Source organism: Ptychodera flava, chromosome 10 (genome assembly GCF_041260155.1).
Source record: "Ptychodera flava strain L36383 chromosome 10, AS_Pfla_20210202, whole genome shotgun sequence".
In the NCBI taxonomy this organism is placed as follows: domain Eukaryota; kingdom Metazoa; phylum Hemichordata; class Enteropneusta; family Ptychoderidae; genus Ptychodera; species Ptychodera flava.
The window spans coordinates 42,970,673-42,996,013 of NC_091937.1; the positions used below are offsets into that span (position 1 = coordinate 42,970,673).

At 38.7% G+C, this 25,341-nt stretch overlaps 1 protein-coding gene and 1 pseudogene across 1 annotated transcript; one reads left to right on the forward strand and one right to left on the reverse strand.

Annotated features, from left to right (window-relative positions):
- Nucleotides 1-2,776: 2,776 nt before the first annotated feature.
- LOC139142864 (complement C1q subcomponent subunit B-like) lies at nucleotides 2,777-6,267 on the reverse strand. Its single transcript, XM_070713037.1, has 3 exons — nucleotides 6,012-6,267; nucleotides 5,114-5,293; nucleotides 2,777-4,287 (listed from the first exon to the last, which is right to left on the reverse strand). Exons 2-3 carry the CDS (start codon nucleotides 5,283-5,285, stop codon nucleotides 3,626-3,628), a joined length of 834 nt encoding a protein of 277 aa, XP_070569138.1. The 5' UTR covers nucleotides 5,286-5,293; nucleotides 6,012-6,267; the 3' UTR covers nucleotides 2,777-3,625.
- Nucleotides 6,268-11,252: 4,985 nt separating this feature from the next.
- On the forward strand, nucleotides 11,253-21,211 carry LOC139141673 (lens fiber membrane intrinsic protein-like; annotated as a pseudogene).
- Nucleotides 21,212-25,341: the final 4,130 nt, after the last annotated feature.

Consider the following 25,341-nt stretch of genomic DNA (forward strand, 5'->3'; position numbering starts at 1 on the left):
GGCCCTCCGGCCGTAAAAACTGAACGGTCCCTGACCTTAGTCACAAATGAAGATTACCGGAACCTTACTCCTAGCTAGTCTCGGTTTACCCAGACTGCAGTGGGGCTCTACTTCCGCCCGCCCACATTTATTTCTTGAACATGTTTGTTCATTTATTTATCTGTTTGTTTCTGTTTGTCTGTATGTTTGTTCATTACTTATTTATGTATCTGTATGCTTGTTTATATGTTTATTTATTATTTATTTATTTATTTATTTATTTATTTATTTATTTATTTGTTAGGTTGTATGCTTGTTTGTTTGTTTGTTTGTTTTCCCATGGCTTCCCTGTGGTCATAATCGGCCGATTGTGATCGGATTTCTTTTGATACGACCGGAAAACTCTCTGCGGTCAAAGTGATTCCTTTGACGATGACCCCTGACGATGACCCCTGACCCGAAAAACCCTCTGCGGTCAAAGTGGTTTCTCTGACGATGACCCCCGGCTGACCCGATTCACCATCGTACCACATCGCGCCTGTACACCAGCGTACTCCCTCTATCCATCGCGCTAGTGCCGTGTGTGTACCCACAGGGAATTGAGTAATCTTGTTGTTGTTGTTGTTGTTGTTGTTGTTGTTGTTATTGTTGTTGTTGATGGTGATGATGACGATAATAAAAAATATTAAAAAACAACGTGTCATTCCTTGCTGTTGTTTGTCGATGTTGTAGATAATTGTAAAAGAAAACTGTAATCGTGACCAAAAAACGACGTAGGTCGCTCAACGTCACTCCCGTATAGGACGGGAGTGACGTTGAGCGACCTACGTCGTTTTTTGGTCACGATTACAGTTTTCTTTTACAATTATCTACAACATCGACAAACAACAGCAAGGAATGACACGTTGTTTTTTAATATTTTTTATTATCGTCATCATCACCATCAACAACAACAACAACAACAATAACAACAACAACAACAACAACAACAACAACAACAACAACAACAACAACAAGATTACTCAATTCCCTGTGGTGTACCAATTTGTACGATTTGGAACGTTGACCTCGATTTGTGACCCCTCCTACACAGCGAGCTCGAGCCGAGCCAGCTCCATTGCCCTTTGACGAAACTATGAATATTTTTTTTCCAATACAAAAATAGGTAAATCTGTGTATTTATGTACTCTTGATCATCCATATCAATGTACTTAATTAGACTAGGGTGGTTACAAATGGTGTGTGTGCAAGACATTGGATTTTGGAATTTCACTGAAATGTTGATTTACTATACATGGTAGTCTATGAGAGAACTATGATGAATTTTTTTGGCAATATAAAACATAAAAATAACAATATTTATGCATTTATAGACATTTGATAATTGATATACACTTTGCCACCTGCCCCATATGCTTTTGTTTCGTTTCTTTCATCAGTTTCAACTGTTAAAGTTGTTTAATGTAGGATACCACTGCATCTTCTTTGCTTGTGAACCTTGTCGATAATGTTAATGTATTAAAAAAATCAATGCATTTTGTCGGCAATTTCCTATTCAGGAAATATCAAATGGACATTTAAAGGTTTGGCCGTAAAATCATAATCTGTGACCCTCCCCCTAAGATAAGTTTATATAAAGTGACCCCCCCCTGGACAGTTTTCTAAAAAGTGGCCCTCCCCAATTCCCCCGTAAAGACGGTAAAGGTCACTCTTCCATCCGATAAAGGACAAGTGAAATTTTTCTTTTTTTTGTATATCTTCCTTGTATTTTTGTAATGAAAGACTAATTGATGACTTATTGGCAAAGCTTTCACGCGTAGTAAGATTTAAAGGTCAGCAAGGTAAGTGCAACATGAACTGTCCTTGACCTTTTTCTTAAAGCAAAACTACGCCGAAAAATAACGTTTTCTACTCCCTACCATTCAAAGACTTAATAAGTTTTACTTTAGATCGTTTTCATTATTTAATCGTTTATTTTTCTAAGTTTACTAACAGCTGTGTTGATTTCTTTGAAGGTGAACTTCTCTGAACCCAAACTCACTGTTACGGCCATTTAAAAAAAATCGTTTGAACATTCGTGTAATAGTACACAAGTTTCTTCCCTTCTACAATATTTCTTTAAAGTACATTGAAGGAATTTCTTCCCGTCTGGGTACACGTGAGAATAATCTGCTGGATATGTCAGATTTACAGGGGGAAAAGTCTGTCTGTCTTTAGTGTTGAGTATGAACTATACTAGTGAATTCACCAATTTTGAATCATCTACGCAATCAGTTGTGTTGTTCAGCATTATGATAGGAGAATTGTCGACACGACATACCTCCATCTCCGTTTATATAAGAGTGGACCATTATTTGTACCATCAGTATCACATATCGTGCCATTCACTTCCTTCTCCGCAAAATTGAACGCATTAGGAAGTACTTGTCTCAGGATTCCTGTGCCACTTTCATCCACGCCGTTATGTCATCAAAGCTGGACTGTTGTAATGCTTCATTGTACGGCTTGCCCGATAGTCAATTACAGCACTTTTACAACATGCTCAAAACACAACACCAGTAATTGTCACTAAAACTAAGAAATCAGACCACATAATTACCGTTTTTTAAACAACTTCACTGGCTTCTTGTACGTCATCTTATTGCATGCAAACTTCTGCTCATAACTTACAAGACCCCAATGGCTGCATCCATCCCCAATCATCCACCAATCCAACAATCCGTACATCAAGATACCCGTATATCGATCCAATAGAGCATGCATACATGACAAAACTACCCAGTATCGAGTCAGCCAATAAAGCAAACTTATTTACTGTGTTAAAAGTGTGATAAAAGATGAACGGTTGTCCAGTGGTGATACATGAAAATGATCAACAACATGTCTGATGCATTTTTCGACATAAATTATTATATTTTTTAGTTTGGAACGATTCTACCATTTGGAAACTGAAGCTGCGTGAATTGGCAATTCCTTTTTTTTTCTTGTTATGCTGCACAAGAACATAATAAGATAATAACTATACTCACTTTTACTGCACAGTCTGAGATCATTCCCATATTAAACAATAACCTTTATTGAGCTCTACTATTGGTAGTGTGCGCCTCGAAAATGAAAGACTTAAACTTTTCCTCAAACTTTTCCCAAGGAATATTTTAATAATTCTCCTTCAAAACCAAGAATAGAAATCGGGGGTCACCGTGTAAATTTCGGTGATAGAGAAACAAATTACCAACAGTTTACCGATATCTAAAATACAAAATGGCCGCCATCCCTATATTAACTCTGGGGAAAATAAAATTTTTGATTTTCGAAAAACGAAGACGGTGAAAAGTTTTCTTACACCGAGAGCTTTCAAATCAATCGTCTCAAGGTGTAAAAGTTTGAGAGTATGAATATCTGTCCCCATCGTACCTTCAATGCACATCTGTTGTAAAATAATACATTATGATATTTACGCATTACCACAAAACTCAATTATTCTGTACTAATTCGGAACCGAGTGAGATATTAAGTACTGTGTGTTATTCCTGTACATGGTTCACTCTTACGTCACTGACACTATGTATAGTTTTGAAATCTGAAATATAGCAATCATCACTAGTATAAATCACTATTAATCTTATCTACGCACATATTTCAATTCTTAGGAATTTGCATACAAAAGGTAACCGGTGAAGGTTGCGTATTCGTTACTACTTGAATATATAGTGCGTCCACCGGGAAGTTTGACCCATACTTCGTCACCTGGCTCCAAATCGATGATGACACTGTTAGAGGCTGAGCCATAATCCCTGTACCGAGAGTCATAGACAAACACACAGGGCAGTTGCACATCATTTTTCATCAGACACACAAACAGGCTGTTATCGAGGTCTCTCATGGCAGAAATCATGAAGAAGTATACACCACTGACAGAGCAAGTGAATTTACCCGTAGATGTACTGTAACCATTGCCTACATTAGAATAAACCTTGTCATAAATGATAGTTTTAAATGTGCCCACACTTTGTTCTTCACTTGTTCTTGCAACAGAAAACGCCACTCTACTCGATTGCTGCATGTCTCCAGCTTGACCCTTCGCTCCCGGCGGGCCTGGCACTCCTGGGTAACCCACACTGCCCTTCATCCCCGGATAGCCAGAAAGGCCTTGGTCACCCTTTGGCCCCGGATTTCCCTTGGCACCTTTTTGACCTGGTTGACCATCTCCCTTTTGCCCAGACTCGCCTTTGTCTCCTCTTGGTCCAGCCTGACCCTCTTCACCCTTTAAACCAGGAGGTCCCACGGGTCCAGAACTACCAGGAATTCCTTTCGAATTGAAATAAGAACAAATCCGCTTAATCTCGTCACCGCTCCAGGAAATTAAAAAATAAAACGTATGCAAAATTCCCAAATAAGTATTTTCAACGATGCTGGTCTCTAGAATTTCACCACCTGATGTAATTTTGTAAATCACGAAAACTTTAATTTCATTCGTACACGAGCCTCCAGGGGTATGATTAGGCGTTCAACTATTTGCTATCAATTTCAGTTTCATCATACAAAAATGCATGTAGACTGTGGTGACCATGCTGTACTTTTTTAATTGACTTGTACTTTAGGAAGAATTGTGGATCCTTCGAATTGAGTAAGTCACTTATTAGATAATAGATTGAGCACAAGTCAGCAGTGCATGTTGTAATTTCAAAACACGATTAAGTTGGGATGCGCCTCGACAATGAAAGACTTAAACTTTTGCTCAAACTTTATCCTCAATGAAACTTTCGACCATTCTCTTACCAATACAAGAATAAAAGTCAGGGGTCACCGTGCAAAATGTGATTCTAGAGAGACAACTTACCCATGATTTCCCAATATTTTAAATTCAAAAATGTCCGCCATCCCTGTGTCAACTTTATGATGCGGTGGAAAATAAAATTTTCGATTTTCGAAAAGACTAAGACGGCTAAACCTTTTCTGACACCAAGAGTTTTAAAATGAGCGTCCACAAGTGATAAAGCAGAAGATAATTGATAAAATTTGAACGCTAAAATATCTGTCACCGAGGCGCGTTCTGCCTCTGTAAAGATTTCAATGTGCAGCAACTTCCCTGATTTTTGTACAATCATTTCTGATAGGGATTTTTTTTAATTACCTGGAACACCAGGGATACCATGAATAGAACTGACACATTGTTTTTCCGGAGATTGTTGTCCGTCAGAATCTTCACTTTGAAGCTGCGGCCTCTGCTCCTGTGTCGAACATGTTTTAAGTTGAAACACACATTGCAGTATTAGGATCCAGGCCAGGTGAGACAGCAACTTCATGTTTGGAACTAGAAGATATGGTAGGCAGAATATCATGCTGTGTACATAAGTAATGAATTATTTTGATCGCATAGGGCTGATTTATGATGACGCCAGTGTTCCATCAGTAATCATTTTTGCGACAAATTTACTGACCTTTCGGAAAAGTACTCACACAGATTTTGACATGTGGATATTGTATATTGATAAAACGGGTGAACTGAGAAAAACGTTAGGAATTATGTACGAAAGGATGCGACCACCAGTTACAGTATGAACAAGGTGTACAGGGAGAACATTTGTTTACTGTCAGCAGCAGCGATAGAGCGCACGCCGCATACCTATCGCAATCAACGCGATTGATAAAAATATTTTGATGTTAAGTCGACATAAGAAGTACTCCAGGGTGCATGGCGAATAACAACTACGCACACGGTCAGTTTTTTTTTAATTGTTTTCGACGAACAAATTTCACATTGAGAAATGTGAAATGTGTTGGGTCTTACGGTCTTGATAAGGATCAGAAGCAAGTCATGCATGTTCACAGTTCTCTGATCATGACATTCTTCGCGGTATTACAAAACTAAATGATAATGTAAAATATAGAATATGTAACGTCAGAGTGAAATGTTCAGTGGCGTATGGGTCTCCGACCCGACGGTGGTTCGAGGTCGGTGGAAACCTATAAACGACTAATTATTTAAGTCTAAGGTGCTGTGTACATGTAAAAGCACAAAAACAACTCACCAACGAATGATTCGCGAAAATTAGTCCGATGAGATTCCACACTCCACCTATAGTCAGAAGTTTCCAAAACTACTGATCAACAACAGTTCTACAGACAGGTAGAACACTACAGTTACACTATTCGTCGACCGGGCATAACATCTCCCTTTCGTGCTCACAACTGTAAGCGCACTCTTTGTCCATATTTGGAAATTTATAGGCTTGTTTACCTTAATTCAAATTTTCTGAAGTAAACATTTCTCACTGTCCATAAAGTAATCCACGTCAGCCAACCCATCTGGGGAATACAGTCTTTAATTCAAATCACTCTGCAAGTTTATTGTTTCTTGACCCTTCCCCCAAAGAGATAGGTATAGTTTTATAACCACTGACTTTAACTTTATTACCATTTACAATCCTGTTTTTGCGGAAAGACTATTCGATCTTGGAGGGTTGGTCAAAACATGTGTAAAAAATCCTCGAACAAAAGTTGCCAACACGTTTGCAGCCGTGTTGCTTTCGCAAAATTTTCACCAGAAAACCCTCAAAAATGAATAGCATTTCTGGGTTAGTGTTCTGCCGACTCTGTCTATGTGTGTACAATTTTGGGACGAGAAAAATAAGTGTATGACTCAATTCTGACTACCCCCTCTAGGAATGCAATGATGAATCCCTTGCTATACGGCGTGTGATATTGACAAGGACTTTATTAATCTGAACTATACGTCACCACTTCATAAACTGTCGACTCTCCTTGACGCCAAGAAGGACATGTTGTCAGACAACAAAGCCAACCAACTGGATTCGTCAAACACCCTTCGTTTAATATTTCAATACCAATATTTATCTGTAACAGCATAGACAGCGAAGCGTCTACTGTCTATGGTAACAGTTATGTCGTAGCTACAGGAAACGAATACAGACGACGGTAACTCTGTCAAATCGAGGAGAAAAACCTAAACACTAAAGGATTTTATCGCAGAGTCACAGCAAACAAGTCCTGGCAAAAGGAAAGGCCATTATGAAGTTTAATTCCATCTTATAATTCGTTAGTTGAGCTATGGTGAACGTTGCTCCACCCGCTAAAATGACGAATCCGAGAGGAAATAAATTCCAAATCGATGGTCTTAAAGTTAAACATTAATTGTTTTAATCCTCTAAGAATGACAGACGTAAAATGGTATTCATTATGTATCGTATGTGATTGAGATTTACATGCATAACGGGCTATTACTTTCGGTGCTTAGATTGGTTGCGTACAGCAGATGTTCAACCATCTGTATGATTAAATACTCCTCAATGAGAGTAGATATCGCAGAGATCTATCAGGGACAAAGTATACCGGCATGCTTTGCGCTACATGACCTTTTTCAGGCTTCCTTCCGTAGATTGTTTGAACAAGAAAAAAATTGATCAATTGATGTTGAGAATTCAGTCTAAATGTACATGTATCATGACAGCATGAGGGCGCAGTAGTGTTGAATCAGATGAGTTAGATTGCAGAAGTACGAATCGGTGAATATTTCAAGTCTCTCTCACAAAATATTGAACACAATTAAAAATACCTAGGTTAGCTAGATTAAGTAATCGACAAAAAGGGAAAAGTGGTTTAAATGAGGTATTAGTGAACTGGCACGTGTAGAAGTGATTTTAATGGCTTTGTAATTATCATTGTGCAAAGTGAAGCACTTTAGCCCTATAAATAGCTGTAACTTTCTTGTTTTCTGCATTATATCTCTTTTCTCTGTGAGATATGATAGATTACCTTGTTGTTCTTCTGAGGAAAAGGGAATTATATACTTATTCTATTGTCAAGGTGAACGTTTCTGTGTGTCGGCTGTGCAGTTTCGTAGGCCAGAATCGAAAAGTTCAGTGAAGTTTAATAGCAAAAGGACTGTGGTGGCGCTGCTCATTTGTGCTGCTCATAACTTCTCACGGCAATGTCGTGCTACTTGCCGCTATTCCGAACACAGATTTCACAAAAAGAGTGCTGATACGAATCGCAGACACTTGTAAAATTGTTCAGAGAAGTAGCCAAGGGCAGAAACTTGCTATGCTAGGTCGAAGGCCAATCTTGGTGGGACATACCATGATTTGCAAATTAATATTTACTGAGCAAATATAGCACGGTTATTTTTACGTCTCGGCCGATTGCATCTGCGCCATCAATATACAAGTACGACGCAATTTCTGATACTACATGGAACACAGAGGGCTAGATTGGCTTCATCCACTTTTTATGACACATCGCCAATCTGCGGTGATGTAGAAATAGAGTGGAAAGTGTAATATTTACACCGAACGCTTTCTCAAACACAGTTTACATCGAGTAGCTTATGTCACCTGTTGACATCTCCAATTTGTCCAACCATAGATCCAAGAACGAGGCTCTTCCAGTGATATTCCTGTGTTCAGATCTTTCTGTCAAATCAAGGTTTGACATTGAAGATGGACGAACGGGTCGTCCGAAATATGTCCCTATCTCAACTCCAAGTGGAAGGAGACCATTTTTGAGTCATACTGCATCCACCATGAACATATATACATGCCCTAAGTCTATTAGCATGAGAATGTCATACGTGAATGAATTGGGGCAATGAACTGAACTTTAAATAAAATTATTTCTTTGCCGTCCGCCTGCTGGTAGGTTTTCAGAGAAAATTACGAAAACAAACACAATGTCAACACTATAACAAATAAAAATATTATTTTTTCAAAAGAAACCAAATACAAAATTAACTTATGTTAATACACTTGTGTTTTTTGTGTGTGATTGTTTTTTTCCCTTTGTTGGCTTGTAGGTTTTTCAAAAATCAAAGGACGTCGGGCAAAGAATTTTCTTGAAATGGCCTTACTACTCTAGCAGTGGCCGTAATCGTTTGCGTTCATTTCATTAAAACTGAAAAAAAACTGGAAATCTCAGTGATATGAAAAAAAAGTTTAGTCTGACTTTAATAATCCTGCCAATTTTCACGTGCACTGTGTATGAGTAGCCCGAACACACACTCCGTTCATTTGGTTGTCTGAGTTTGCAATTGCCCTAATATTTTAGGAAGACGTGAACAGGAAACAAGAAGATAAGAGATACCAAACAACAATATGCACTTAAAGTTATGCTATGCTCCCAGGGTAGCGATAAGATAGTATGAAACAAATGCGTTATTCATTGGTTGAGTATAGAGGTAGCATATTCTTCCTCCATGGTATGAAGGTGTGATTCGATTCAAGAAGCGTCCGCTTGACTTAAGGTAAAGGGCGCCGAATTCGGACGCGCACACGCTTTAGAACGTTTCTGCGCAGATTTAACTCCAGCCTGCCGCAAATGGGTTATTTTGTAGCGCATGTATTTAATATCACCTGTCATTGTTGAAATTGCGCTTTTACCTAATTTTTTGACCCAGTCTCTTAGAAATACATGTTACCTTTAACCTTGTCATATTTTGACCCCCTAGGAAGCTGGTTTTTATTCAATATGAGCGCAAAATTAACATTCTCTCCCATTTACATGGCGCATATTACCCATTCACTTGGAGATATTGTAAAAAGTAGCGTGGTGACACCCTTTTATTAAAAGTGTAAACTAAATGGTATTATGTCAGGATTTTATTCGCCAAGTTTCGTCAAAATGACACCATTCAAAGCAACAGGAAGAAAGTTCGAAAATTATGTAGTGATATAATTTCCATATCGTTATTTTGTAATCGATACTTATGTTCAAATTTCTTTACAAACATCATGAAAACTATACATTCGATAGATATGGATCTTAATCCTTGGTATTTATTAAAATTAACTCATTTGCTAAGCGTTTTATAATTGCTTTCTTTAGTTTAAGTGAATTATATCATTTTTATTTATTTCTAACGACGCCATTTTAACGTCCGTTTCCATGGAAACGAGCGTGGTGACCCCCATTTTTTATTTCATTTTTGCACTTGCACAACTTCCAAGAATATTTGTGCAAAGTTTCAAGAAAATGACACCACAACCTAATTTTGACGTAATTCGTAGTACTTCACCTTAACTTCTGAAGCCATTTGCATGGAAGGTCAATAAGTTTCATCGAGAATGGAACGCATCCGGCTAAGGGAGCCGTCATTATTTACGGGGTGGGGGCCACTCAAAAATCGAAAGTTACAAGGGGGTTGCTCAACATGTGGAGAGAAAGAAGGGGACACTCAATTTTTGATGCGAATTAAATTGAAACACCTCTCAGATTGCACAATTGCACACATCAATTTCTGAAATGTTTCACAGGATCTAGGACAAAACTGAACTGTTGTGAATTCATCCTTTATTATCACAGAAACGTATATTTTTATTGACGTCAGTTCAATAACAATTTTGACATTTAAACATACCGTATTCAGGCTTTTCATTTGAAGGTAGCAGCTGGAGAAAATGCACGGCTGGAGAGGTTGCAAACAACAAAATAGGATTAAAAAAATAACTGACTGAATATTACGACTCAAATATTGATCATGCAAAATATGTCATAAAAATATCAGTGTTCAATGTCATTTTCAAACAGTTTTACCGAGTGCAAAATAAATTGAAACACCTCTCAGATTGCACCATTACCCACATCAAGTCCTCAAAATTTCGGCCCCTCTCGTGCTCTCTCCCCTTTTGGGTGTTCAAACAGTTTTACTTAGTGAAAAACAAAATAAAAGTAAAAACACCTCTCAGATTGCACCAGACTACAGCATTTCACGCATCAATATCTCAAAATTTTCCACGCATGATAGGGGACATTCCTTCTGACACTTCCCCTCTCAGCCTCTCGCGTGTTCTCCTCCACCCCCCGGTACTTTCAAATTCTGCCAAGTCACATATCCTAGTGAAAACCCTGTCATGATACCCATCCAAATTAACAATACTAATATGGTTGGACACTTGTTAAAGAGTGAGCTTTTACATCTATTTTTTATTGTGACTTTGAATTTTATTTCGTTGATTTCACCTTTGTCAACCATCATGAGATAACCGATGATAATCTAGCAGGGTACATCAGGATTTGAAAGGTCTTTACTATTGATGTAGTTTTATACATTTATAAATACTGGAATTGATATTTAACTTTTCTAAGTTGGAAGGGGGGGGGGGCTCAGTCAAAATTTCTGTCTTAGAAAGGGGGTTACTCAAATTCATCATGGTTGGCAGGGGTTACTCGAACTTTCGGAGCTTCCGATTAATTCCTCCGACCCCCAGACGTAAATAATGACGGCTCCCTAAAGCTGCGCCTTGCCTGTTGCGTGCAATCCTATCGAGCTAAAATTAGAGTGAGGACTGGGCGACCCGTTTCGCATGTAACGGGGATTCAGGGGAGGGGGTCTGATCTTTTCACAACACCAAGCGCTTTCGTAGAAGAATGTCATACGTCAGTTTACACGAATTGTCCCCGTCAACGATCAAACCTCAGACTGGCAACAGAGTTTTGCGATACGTCCAGCCTGTAGGTCTGTTGCTGAACATAGCTGTCCTTTTCGGATTGTTGTATACCACGGTTACGGACGAATGGGCCGAAAACGAAGCGGTTCACTTCGGACTATGGCATATCTGTCGCACTGACGAAAATTTCGAAGGAAGTCGTAATTGTACACATTACAACCCTACACCCGGTAAGTAATACGTGTAGTGAGGAACCTAAACTTGCAGCTTTGCACTGCAATGAAAGACTTGTTTTATACACGACAGGTTATATATAAGTGTGTTTTGTCTCTCATAAATTACTAGCTCCATAAAGGGTGAGTTCAGGTGTGTGTCAAAAAGTTATTGTCGACATAATCTGCAGTCGACCTACCGCAAACCCAAACAGCCTTGGAAATATACGAAATCTACATGCAAAGTACTTGTAAAGTCGACCAATTTAGAGAATTAACGAATTCTGATGCAAAATTTCAAACAAAGGAATGCTTTCATCAAGTTTAGACTGTAACGACACCATGATTTACTGTTCGAGTGTGTGGACATGGAGAGTTGATGATCGGAAATGCACGTACGGCAAATAGTCACATATGCGTCTGTACATGATCTGCCTGGCAGTCCGTAGACAACCGAAAAATGTTAGCTTGCTGACACCTGAGTGTGTCCATGCAGATCGTTTGTGTCTGCGCATGGGCATTCGTGAATCGGATCGCTGTGTATAGGTGAACCGAGTTCACGTCCCGTGACAGCCATGAATGGGGCCATTGTTTAAAAGTCAAGACATACCTGTCCAGCTTTGAGTAATACAAACTCGCCTCCACTTGACCTCAAAAAAGGGTTTTAGACGCTAACAATTGTATATTTCAATGGTAGAGAGAATAGCTACGCATTCAACCAGCGTTAGATATTACTGACATTTTCATAAAACTATTGATGAGTTATCGTTTGGCTCTCAGTTAAACTGTCGACTTACTGTAAACAGCAGCGTCTAAACTCGATTAAACCATATACCTTAGACTGGCTCTTATAGCTTGACTTTTCTGGGTCGTACGCAGCAGTTACTGGCTGGCCATTCACCCCACTATCAAGGCAATTGTGATACCCGAGTGTAGTGCTTAAACAGTAGTTTGATACCCATATTCCCAAGGACTTGAAGCAAGTCTTAACATAGCCCCTAGAGATTTTTTCTTCGGTCTATTTATTCAGCATGGTCCACAAATTGTGTTCTACATTGGAAACCACGAACACTTTTCGGTTTTCTTGCTGTGCCAACGAGCCGCGCCCTCTCGCGGGATCGGCAAGTCACGCCAGCGTTTGTTGTCACAGGGATAAACATTTACTATTGATCACATTTTCTTTTTCTTTTTTGTTCTAGAAAGCGAGTAAGTTTTTTTCTCGGTTTCGTTAAAGTATGTTGAAATTAAAAGTCTTAACCTTGCAAATGAAACACACCGTGTAATATGGGCAGTCATTGTTGACACATGAATTCTAGTATTTTAAGGTAGCATGCGCCTCGAAAGTGAAAGACTTATACTTTTGCTTAAAAATTCCTAAATGAAACTTTCAACCATTCTCTTACCAAATTAATAATAAAAATCGGGGGTCACCGTTCAAAGTTTGGAAATAGCGAAACAAATTACCGAACATTTTGCAATTTTTGATATTCAAAATGGCCGCCATCCCTGTGTTAACTCTATGAAGGAAAAATCAAAGTTTGGATTTTAGAAAAAAGAAAAATTAAGACCGTGAACGTTTTCCTTTTTCCGAGAGCTTTAAAATAAGCCCCCACAAGTGGTAGATCATAAAAGAATTGTAGAAATTTGAGAGTTTGATCGTATCTGTCCCCGAGGCACGTTCTACCTTAAAGGTATACAGTCACCTGTAATCTAAATATGCCCACATATGGTCAAAGGGCGTTCCTTGGTATTAAAAATGCCCATGTGAGGGCGCTGTTTTAAAAAGCGGCCACCCGCTTAAAATCTGTGATTGGTTAGATTTTCTCTTTCCATGGTAACTGTGACAAAATTGGCAGTATACCTTTAACGTTTGACACTGCGAACATTCAGGCTGTGTTGAAGGCCGGGAACTCGATCCCCGGGAGCAAGTTTGATTGAGTCAGCCATACGAGTTTTAAACACTTCTAGGTATTTCTGGTCACCAGCGACGATTCACAGCCTGGCGATGGGGTATCTTTAAAATAATCGCAGTCATACCAATCCATAATCCAATAACACTAGGTCAAAATTTGTAAGACAATAGTTGTAAACATAGACACAAAACAGCACAGAACAGACAGTAAATAGACGGTACAAACAAAGTCAAATCCATGAAAGAAAGATATATGGACCTCTGGCCAAAAGACCAAGAAGTGATGTCAGTTAAAAGTTAGCGTCTGCACGGCCTCTGCTTTTTCTCTAATCATAGCAGACCCACATTTTTACATAAAGTTGTAATGTACGTGTTAAATAACATGCTTTAACTTCACTACACAATTTAGTGAAGGTTTTTGTACGTATCAACACTTGTGGGGGGAGAGAGAGAGAGAGAGAGAGAGAGAGAGAGAGAGAGAGAGAGAGAGAGAGATTCATTCTGAACACAGCAAAGGCAGTCACTTTGCTGTCCAATCCATCAAGTGGTGCATTTTAATGTTTATTCGGACAAAGCTGCCCATAGTATAGCGCACAAACATTGAATGCAGATTGCAGAAATTGTGGCCCCGTAAAACTTATCTATTCTATTCTAGCTGTTGACGAAAGACTCTGGTCAGATAGGAAGCTATACTCGATTGATAAGATTATGTTACAGACACTCAGGCAGGATTAATGACAACTTTATTGCATCCATGTTCAAAGACAATTACAAAGGTTCTGTCGACGGAGGCATTTGGCCAAGATAGGTTGACGCTACCAGTAAGATATATAACTTGGTTGACAAATGGTCGGTATGACTGGTGTCGTGAAAGATATCTGCTTGTAAATTGGTTGCCAAGCTACGTCATGTAATGCAATGTCAGACGTGGTCGATATCTTTGCAATATTAAGAGGTGTACAGGCACTGGGGGTGGGGATGGAGGAAGCTTTGGTGGCGATACGTGCATGTTTTATCTGAAGCACATGTCCATATCGATATGTGACCAAGATGTACAAGTACAATGGAACAAAGTTCAACTTCAAACGACATCACAAGTTCAGTCACTGTCCTATTCACTACTATGCAAATTCTTTGTCAACTTTCACATGCAAGTATTTACAACTTGCAGGAGATATTGAGTCTAACCCTGGTCCTCATATCTCCTACAATGGTACCACTGCAAGGGATCCTTGTGGTAGTTGTTCAAAACCCGTCAAGTGCAATCAGAGGAATTTACTTTGTGAATGCTGTTATTTATATTGGCATCACAAATGCATTCCCAACTTGTCAGTAGCAGACTACAACAGACTCATTTCAAGTTCTGATCCATGGATTTGCACACAGTGCTTATCACTTCCGTTTTCCAACTGCAATTCATCATTCTTTGACTCATCATCGTCTAGTTCACTTTCTTCAAGTGTGGACAATACTTCTGATGAATCGGTAAATGAACTTCAAGATGGACCAGCTAGCAGAAGTGGTCTACATACTATGTTATTAAATGCAAAACGGGTTAGCAGAGCTGGCTGCAAATTAACTCAGTTTCAGTCACTTGTCTATTCACGAAGACCAGCAGTGATAGGTGTAACTGAAACCTGGCTTACTGGGGATATTTTGGACAGGAAATCCTACCCAGTGGTTATTTAATTTATAGAAGAGACAGGCCTAATAGGAGAGGTGGTGGAGTATTGCTCGCCGTTCGTGATGACATCTTATCTCTCAGTCGCCAAGAACTGACACCTGGGAGTGAAATTGTTGTGTGTGAATTACGTCCATCAAGGTCATCAAAGATAGCACTTGTACTGTGTTATAGACCTCCTAGGGGTGACACTGATTTTATGAATAATTTAAGACTTACACTCGATTCTATCCTATCAAATGGCTTCGAAAAGGTCTGTATTATAGGTGATTTTAATGTACCCAAGTTAGACTGGTCGTCAGTCACTTCGACTGTCGGCTCAGGCATTGAAAATGATTTCTGTGATTTTGTTATCGATTTCTCTTTGGAGCAGTTAAACCACAATCCTACTTTTTCAAGTGGTAATATACTTGATCTTGTTTTAACTAATTTTCCAGAAGCTTTTAGTAATGTTATTACATATAATGATATTTTTGACTCTGATCACTGTATTGTTGAGTTCCATATTAACTGTAAACCTGACAGAAAACACAAAGTACCTAGAGATGTTTATAATTATAAGAAAGCTGACTTTGAGGGCCTCAGGCAGCACTTGTCTTATGTGCCCCTGAAGTCAGCACTTTTAGAGAACGACATTGATTCCTCGTGGCAACGGTGGCTGGATTTGGTTTTTATAACTGTCGATGAGTACATACCTAAAGTGAAAATCCGTAAAAATGCCACTCCACCCTGGATTGATGGAGAAGTAGTACACTTATCCAAATCTAAAGAGCGTGCCCGGAGAAAAGCAATCCTGTCTAACAAAGGTGTTCATTGGGCGAAATACCGCAAGCTAAGAAACAAGTTAAAAAATCTTATCTCACTGAAGTATGATAGTTTTCTTGACAACTTAGCAAGTGATATGCATAAAAATCCTAAGCGATTTTGGGGCTTTTATAGTGCTAAGACTAAATCACATAGTTTGCCTAGTATTTTAAAAGGTAACGGCAAAGATGTGTCAACGGCTTTTGACAAAGCTCAACTTTTTAATGATTTTTTTTATTCAACTTTTAATCATGATAGTACTTGTACGATAGTGAATTTAATTTTAATAGCGATGCCCATTCAAATCCTGCCTTGGGTGATATTGTTTTTACAGTTGATGAAGTTTACAATGTTCTTAAAAATTTAATCCCAATAAGGCTGTGGGCAATGACAAGTTATCTCCCCGTCTTCTTCGGGAATGTGCCAGGGAGTTATCCCCTTCTCTGTGTGACCTTTTTAACATGTCATTGAATGCGGGAAAGCTACCACCACAGTGGAAACATGCTAATGTTATTCCTGTGTATAAGAAAGGTCTGAGGGAAGACGTTTGTAATTATAGACCTGTTTCTTTGTTGAGCTCAGCCAGCAAAGTGATGGAAAGGTGTTTATTCAATAGAGTTTATCCAATCTTATCTGAAAAAATTTATAGTTTACAAGATGGTTTCTGCAAGGGGAAGTCATGTAGTACCCAACTTGTACAAATTGTTCATGACATCGGAGAAGTCTTAGATAAAGGAGGACAGGTGGATATGCTTTATCTGGACTTCTCAAAGGCATTTGACAAAGTACCTCATGACAAATTATTAAATAAGTTGCATTCTTTTGGTTTTAATGGTATGCTGCATAATTGGTTCTCTAATTATTTGTCACATCGAAGACAGAGAGCGGTAGTTGAAGGTGAATGCTCAGATTGGTTGCCTGTTCCTTCAGGAGTTCCCCAGGGATCCATTTTGGGTCCTTTTTTATTTTTATTATATGTCAATGATATGCCCGTCTGTGTATCTCCTAAGACTACCTTAGCTCTCTTTGCTGATGACTCCAAGTGTTTTCGTGTGATAAAAAATTCACAAGATTGTGAAGCTTTACAGAGAGATATTCATTCTCTTTATAGCTGGAGTGTCAAATGGGGTATGACTTTTAATACAGGAAAGTGCAGTGTCCTCCACTTTACACGATGTAAAAATTTTCTGAATTTTGATTATATCATGAATGGTAATGACTTAGCATCAGTTAAAAAATACTGTGATTTAGGTGTTGATCTCACTTTCGACTTGAATTGGAATACTCACATTGATCGTATTTGCATGAAATCTCATAGATTGCTTGGCATGATCAAGCGCACTTGTGGCTACAAATGTGACTCTAAAACACTTAAAGCTCTTTACTGTTCACTAATGCGTAGTCATCTGGAGTACGGAAGTGTCGTTTGGGCAGCCCAGTCTAAGCGCAACTTAGTAAAAATTGAAAAAATCCAAAGAGCAGCAACAAGGTATATTCTTAATTATCCCACTGACATTGATTATAAACAAAGATTAGTTGCTGTAAACCTTTTACCGTTGTCATTTCGCAGGGAGATTCTTGATCTGATTTCTTTTATAAATGCACTACTGGGAAATACTCTTTAAATGTTCATAAGTATGTCAAAACTCACTCATCTAAAATTAATACGCGTTCTAGTGCTGATACAAATGCACTGGATAGAAACCATTGTAAAACTGTCACTTTCCAACACCTTCTCTTTAATAGAATTGTCATTCTCTGGAACAATTTACCGGCGACAATTAGAACCACTGCTTCACTTTGTACATTTAGAGTAACATTGACGAAATGGTATTGGGATAAATTTTATAACTGTTTTGATCCAGACAACACTTGTACGTGGATTTCTCGTTGTCTGTGTAGCAGGTGTAGACCTATGTAGATTTATTTGATTTGTTTTAGACTTTCTTCATTTTTTATCTCCTGTATGTTATTGTTGTTTGCTTTTTTCATTTGTACATATTTCATTTCATTAGGGTGACTGGCTTTGTATAGGTGGTTCGCACCTGTTTCAGTCATCCTATCCTATGTCGGTACACGTATCGTGTCCGCTGTGGATGAATATTATAAATAAATAAATAAATAAATAAATAAAAGATAACATCACACGCAGGTGTGCATAGATGTTCACCCGGGCACTCAATCACAACACGCAACACGCACAACACGTTTTTTGACTATTGCAAACCTGCTTGTTTGGTCAGAATGCATTTAATTCGAATAAAAAACTACAGCAGGCCTGAAGGTGTGAGCATAATTCAGGTATATGTATGGAGAGGTAATTAGCGACAACGACAACATGGTCTGTTGCAGAGAAAAACAGAGAGACATGCAGTGTACGTGCAAGTAAAATAAAGAATTCGCAAAACAGGAAATGAAACTTAAGTATTTTACACATGCAGATTTTGATGTTGAAAATAATGATGGATCAAAAAAACTCCACCCACATTTAGAAAGTTCCCTTGGCCTGAAAATCGTGTATTGTTAATTATTTTATGAAATATGAAGTACAGAAATGGAACGCTATAAATATGCATTTGGTACACTATGAACGCGAAATTTGAACTTACGAAAGTAACGCCATTTCAAATTAGACTCCGTCACTTGTTTTTCAAATGAAAATGAACTTACACAAAGGCCTAAACCAAGGAAAAGAATATGAAATAATTTAAATTGCGGCATAACAATCACTGATTAAAGGAACAATAGCTGTAATGTTTTAGAATAATTGCAATATTCTGTTTCTGTTAAGAACAAGTATACAAGATTAGACATTCCGTACAGGTTACGCTGAAGATTGAATGTTCAACATGACTTTGGAATAAATGCAAGAAATTGGATATTGTAGATAAGACAACAATTTTAGAAAATCCATCAAAATGATAAATAATTAGGCTTTTAAAAAGTCGTTATATATGGCAAATATATTACTGGTATGCCCAAAACAGGTCATACAGATATGTCGACCAAATTTTCACTTTAACTCATTTTTTGTCGTTCCAGCCCATATACATGCTTGACGTGTTTTTGTGATTTTGTCGTGTTTGTTGGCTACCTCGAGTCTACTCTGTGCTGGACATGGACTTCTTTCAAAGGATTCGAGAAAGTTTTATGTTGCATCAGCAATTCTATGTGCTGCAGGTGAGTAAAACTGATGTGAAATGAAGGACGATGCTCTTAAAGGTATTTGGTCACCTGTTTTTTTAAAAGCCAATCACAGATTTTACGCGGGTGGCCGCTTTTTAAAAAGGTCGCCCAAACGACAAGCCATGGCATACGTAGCAGAGTCATCTTCATGACCTTTGACGTATCAGGTATGGAGGACCGTGGGAGTTCTTGCAACTACAAGTAGACTGGGTTTCTGCGACAGTTGGGTCACACCTCTATACTCTGTCATTTACTTCGATCGTACCGGCTTCAATTGCACTAAATAGGGCTATAACCGACTGTTGGTTATGTCCATGGTCCATCGTACGACGAAAACTTTTTAACTTCGCGGTGAAGAAAATGGCGTCCTTGACAACAATCAGTCGACGGTACGCTAAGCCTCGCTCCCTTTACCATATGGAATGCAATTGACGGTGACCGTGTACCTTCAACAAAAGTCCGTCAAAATGTATCAGTTTCCGTTCTAAAAGCTTCATTATTAAGGTACAATGCGCTGCTGATGTGCAGCGTGCTCAGGCAACGTACTCGGAAGGTTATATCTGATTGGTCAATTTTCACTATTCATAGCAACTTAGGGAGTCTATTTGTATTATTCAATTATAATGGTAAGATTCCGCCAACCAATTGGATAACAGCTTCCGAGATGCTGCACATTGCCCCCATGATGCACCTCGGGGACGGCTATAGGATTGCGAAGTTTTCACTATTCTTTTCTGATCTACCACTTATGGAGGTTCATTTTGAAGCCCTAGGAGTAACAAAAATTTTCACCGGTTTAGTTTTTTTAAAACTGAAAATGTTATCCCCCCCCCCCCCGTATAACACGGCGATGGCGGCAATTTTGCACGGTAACCCTGATTTATTCTTGATTTTGAAAGAGAATGGTTGCAAGTCTCATTGAGGAAAGTTTGGGCAAAAGTTTAAGTCTACTTTTCAAGGCGTACATTACCTTAACTTGTCACATCACATGTCGTTTAAATTGTTGTTAAAAGCTGTCGCTTGCAATTCATAAATGCATGTATTAATCTGACGTTGCATTTCAATTACCGACTCGATTTCGTTTGTTATTCATAAAACATTTAAACTTACAAAAAGAAATGCTCAGGCCAAAAATTTCAATGAATAGAAAATGATTATTTCTCGTCCAAGCGCGCAGATCGGAACCGAAGTATTCTTTCAAAATTGACAGCGCACTACTTAATAAATACAGAACAAGACAACATTTGCACGATCACATATTCGTGCGGCGCATTTCTGAACAGTGAACTCAATATGGTCACTATCATACTGTGTGTCTGACCACAGTCACCTGTGGTCGGTCTATTCCGCTCGGCGTCTATGCCCCCATAGACGTGTGTACATATGCCTGAGAAGAACATGTGGGCATAGACGCCGAGCGGAATAGACCGACCACAGGTGACCGTGGTCAGACAGACAGCTTTGATCTTGTGATATAACAAAGTCAAGTAAAAGAAAGTAAGAACACTTCGTAGTCTCATCATTCGAAGTAAAAGAACTAGAATTATCAGGAAACAATTTTTAAGGTCCTGGTTCTGTCTGGCACTCATCGTGAAGTGAATCATATAATAGCGGTATACGCAGTTTTGTACACGTTTTTTTTTTGTGTTACCTGCATTGATTCGTATTTCCTCTTTCTTTCAGCAATATTCAGCGTTATTTCAACGGTCACGTTTACTGTTTGCAATGTTCATGACTACACCATTACCAGTGGAGTGGTAGTGGCCTGGGTTATGGTCCCAGTGGCTCTCTCGTCCGTCGCTCTCTATCTCTGTGGTTGCAGTCACCTACGCAACCGTCTTCCGTTGCTGGGAAACGGAAACTACAAAGACTACGGTTGCATTTACAGCAAATACGGACTTGGCGCACAGATGAACCTTGGCAAGGTGTAGAAAAAGGCCTTTCACGATAGAGCTGATTGGGCACACGGTCAACGTGGAGGGACTGTGGTCTGAACAGGACGGGTCTTTAAAAATTCGCGAAGATAACTGGCGAGATAGCCTTTTAACGGCAGATTCGCTAATACCTAAGCCACTTGTACTTCTCTGAAAATCCTCAGATGTTTAATAGAAAGACCGTGGATTACAAAAGTTGGTCAGGTGTGTTTCTGACAAGGACCATTTTAATAGCACTGCTGAACGCGAACTAGAAAGTTGACGCTGAGGGCGCTCCCATCACATAACCGTACTGCAGGCTTGAAAATAAAAAGTCGTTTCTTTGTACTTCAATGACTGATGCCAGGAGAACACGCAATAAACTTTTGTTGATGCTAATTGCCAGTATATTGTCAAGGCCTCAAGTTTATGCAAATACTTCGTTCGAGGCCAAATATTTACCTATGCAATATATCATATCGCATGTTGACTGAAGTATTCACTCATCTTGTACATATTCATACGTACATACTCACATACATGCATGCAGTTTACGTTTTACAACTTTTATATCCGGGTTTTGAATAAAATTATTTTATTTTGCTAATTGAACATAGTGTCTGTTGCGTAAACTACAAAATATGTTGGTTCCCTCTGCGGTATATCTGATGCTGATTAGGTGAACAAAAAAGGTGGGTACTTAGGCCGCGTTCAAAAAAAAGTGGTGGGGGGGGGGGCTGGAGGAATTCGGTGGGGGGATTCGAAAAGTTTTGGGGTAGTCGAGGGGGGGACTTGAAAGTTTTGCTCTGCCTATAGGGGGGGGGACCTGAAAATATTTTGACTCCCAACATTTTGATGTCGTCCAATGGTTCTAATGTTAGTAATAATTAAACAAAATCTAGAACCGTTTTGTCATATTTTATGTCTTTAATCTCGAAAAAGTCTAAAAATGTATGAATGCCATTAAATTTTCGTAGAACAAGTTGGCCTTGTAATGGGGCAGGAGCTACAACTGTTGATAATTTTTCAATATTTCTATGCAATGTATCAAACACAGTTTCTTGGTGTCTCTCTACAGCATGCTGAAAAACACAATATTCAGTTTGTCAACAAAGCCTGTTTGTCTAAATATTGATGATAATTGAATGATACAAATGCACGGTACACGTAGGCTGTGTTGGCAAGCTGAATACTGGATAGCTCAACATTCTGTAGGGAGTAGAACAAGAACGCAATTGTATAAACTGAACAAAAATATTGTCAAAATAAAAAGTTAATACAACTACTGCCCTGCTACTACATACTGGCAGTGACAGTGATACATGTAGCTCTGACTCTGATGTAGTTTAAGAAGAGTTTCGGTCATAGGACACTCAATTGACAGTGAAACATACATCTACTTGTACACAAGATCCAGCCAGAGAGCAACACATAGAAGACTAGGGAACTAACAGTTACCATGGAATTTTGAATTCTGGCATATGAGAACAATCAAATATTAGAGAAAAAAGATAGGGTCACCATACTTGATCTTGTACAAATGTACGATGAAAGTCAGTTTTTCTAAAATCACTTAAAATCAATATATAAAACCATTCATTTCAAGTTCATGCAGTGAATGAAATTTTCACATCTCATTGTACAATAACACAAAAGTAAAACTTTGAACAGTAAAGACTCTAATTTAAATGGAAAAATGTGTGACTAAATGGAATCTTTTATTTTTTATCAAACTTGCCATTATTACACCCAAAATTTCTGAGATTAAAACATTAATTTCATGGAATATTTTAACCTTCCAGTATTGTCAATTTTGTAAAACATTTTATAAGTGGCATCTAAGTTGTATATGTCTTGTACTTTTGAAAAAAAAAAATTCGGTAGGTCACTGTGCTCATTTTTTCACAATTTGGTTAAACGTAGCTAGGAATACACAATTTTCATACTCTCTCATGATTGTCATTTTGTGTACTTTTCAGCTGGTGCCATTGAACTGGCCAGAATTGGATAAACTCAAGTCGGCTTAGACTGAGAAATCCAAAAAGTCCACTGATGCATTTAAAAGTGAATCAATTTAAGAACTTGCCCTAGGTATATGGCTCTACAACCTGCTGATAAGAGGTAGTGTTGAACATTTGCGTGCAGAACGACACATTACATGGTTTTTTTTACTCTGCGTGCATTCCTAATAAATATGCGGCTATATGGTAATTTGGGGGGGACTTGAAAATTTTTGAGGGTATTGAGGGGGGGGGATCTGAAAAAAAAGATTTCAATCGCGATTCCTCCAGCCCACCCCCTCACCATTTTTTTTGAACGCGGCCTTAGAGAGAGTGGTGCATACACATGAGTGCATACTCATACAATGTATATGTGTGATTGTATTAGAAACATTTCAAGTGTCATTTATTGATTATACTTGTAAAAAAAACAAAACAGAAAGAACTAAAGAAACAAGCAAACACAACGTCGTTAATTGACAAATATAGACACAAATACAACTCTTTATTGGTTCTTTATTTTATATAGAAATAATCATACATAACAAATAAACAAAGAAACACGCATAAACAAACAAAACAAACGAACAAGGAGCCAAGATTCCCTGTGATTAGAGTTCCAAAATCAAAGATAAATTTCGGGCAAACATCGGCGATTTCGCAGACCCTGCGTGCCAAGACACAAGAGAAGTCATTGTAGTATCGTCTATGGTATCGATATTACAGTCGGCAAATCATCGATAATATCGGCGATTTCACGGACCCGGCGCATTGTAGTAAAGTTAAGTATCGATATAAGAGTCCTGAAATCGGCGTTCTTTATCGGATAAACATTGGCGATTTTACAAACGAACCTAGACTTGGTTCAAGTCGTGAGTTTTTAAAAATAAAATCATTTGTAATAATTTCTCTTGTGTCTCCTATTTCATACAAAGCTATTTGGAATTTGGCAGCCAAGGCCAGGTTCTCCCAGCAATTGAACGTATTACCTTTGAGTCTGCGCAGTAGTGAGTTAGTTTCTGCCGCATTCCGGGAGAAACTCTCCTGTATAGCGTTCACCCCACTCATCACGTCTAATCCACTCATCGCGTTGGTCAACGTAGCTGTAGTACTGTAGCTCGAGGTTTTGCCTGGGTATTTGGGTCGAACGGCAATTGCCGTCCGGCCCAAATACCCAGGCAAAACCTTTAGGTACACTACTGAAGAGTAGGTCAAAGTTGCAGAGCGTAGGTCAAGTCTGCAGAGCGTAGGTCAAGTCTGCAGAGCGTACCTCAGGTTTTCTTCTGGAAATTAAAATCTGCAGAGAGATAGTGTCGTTTTCGGCCACGGTAACTCAGACCTAAACGACATTTGGTTCTCACCCTATCGATGATTTCAAAAATGGTGTGGTAACGCGTTCCATTACCCTTTCTGCACCTGAAACATTTTTACTTTGGAGACGCATTTCGATAAAAGTGTATTCACGATTTATTCAAGCGCCATCACATAAATATTTATTTGTTCGTTTGTTTATTTATCTAGTACAATAATTTTCAAGTTTGCGAAACCACGTTGATTGGCAGTATGCGGTTACGATATGTGCGGTTACTATCTTATGTGCGGTCTATCCAGAAGAAAAATATGGGGATCTCGATATTGACGTGATATCATGCTGGCAAAACTGAGGATCGACCCTGTCTCAATGACGACCCCTCGGAAATTTTAACGCTTGAATTGGGCATTTCTTCTTTAGCCCTTTAATTCTCAACGGGACATCGAAGCTACACTGTACCCTTATATAAGAAAACTGATGCCCATTTAAATAAAAGTTCAAAACACCCCGTGCATTTTGAAAGGTCAACTAAACGGCCATCAAAATCCACAATGGGAGCACTGACTCTACTTGTATGGATAAAAATTTGACCCAGAGGCAAAAACGTGATCGTGGTGTTCGCCTATAGCAACAAAGCATTTCATAGGCCAGACTGACATTCGAAGTACTTTGCTCCAACCAAGCAGCCTTTGCTTCCCAGAAATTAACCTCTGACACAGTCCCTCCACGTGGGTGGATGGACTACGGCTCTGACAAACAGTATTATAATGTCAGAAAATGTTATCATGTGATTAAACTTACAGGGCCAGTAATGGTAACTCTTGATGATTTCTCTATTTTTGTTAGTAATGTCAACCATAATTTCTTGTTCTACTCCCCAAAGCATGTTGATGCACACAGTATTCAACTTGGAACTCAGCCTGTACATGTGTAAACTGCG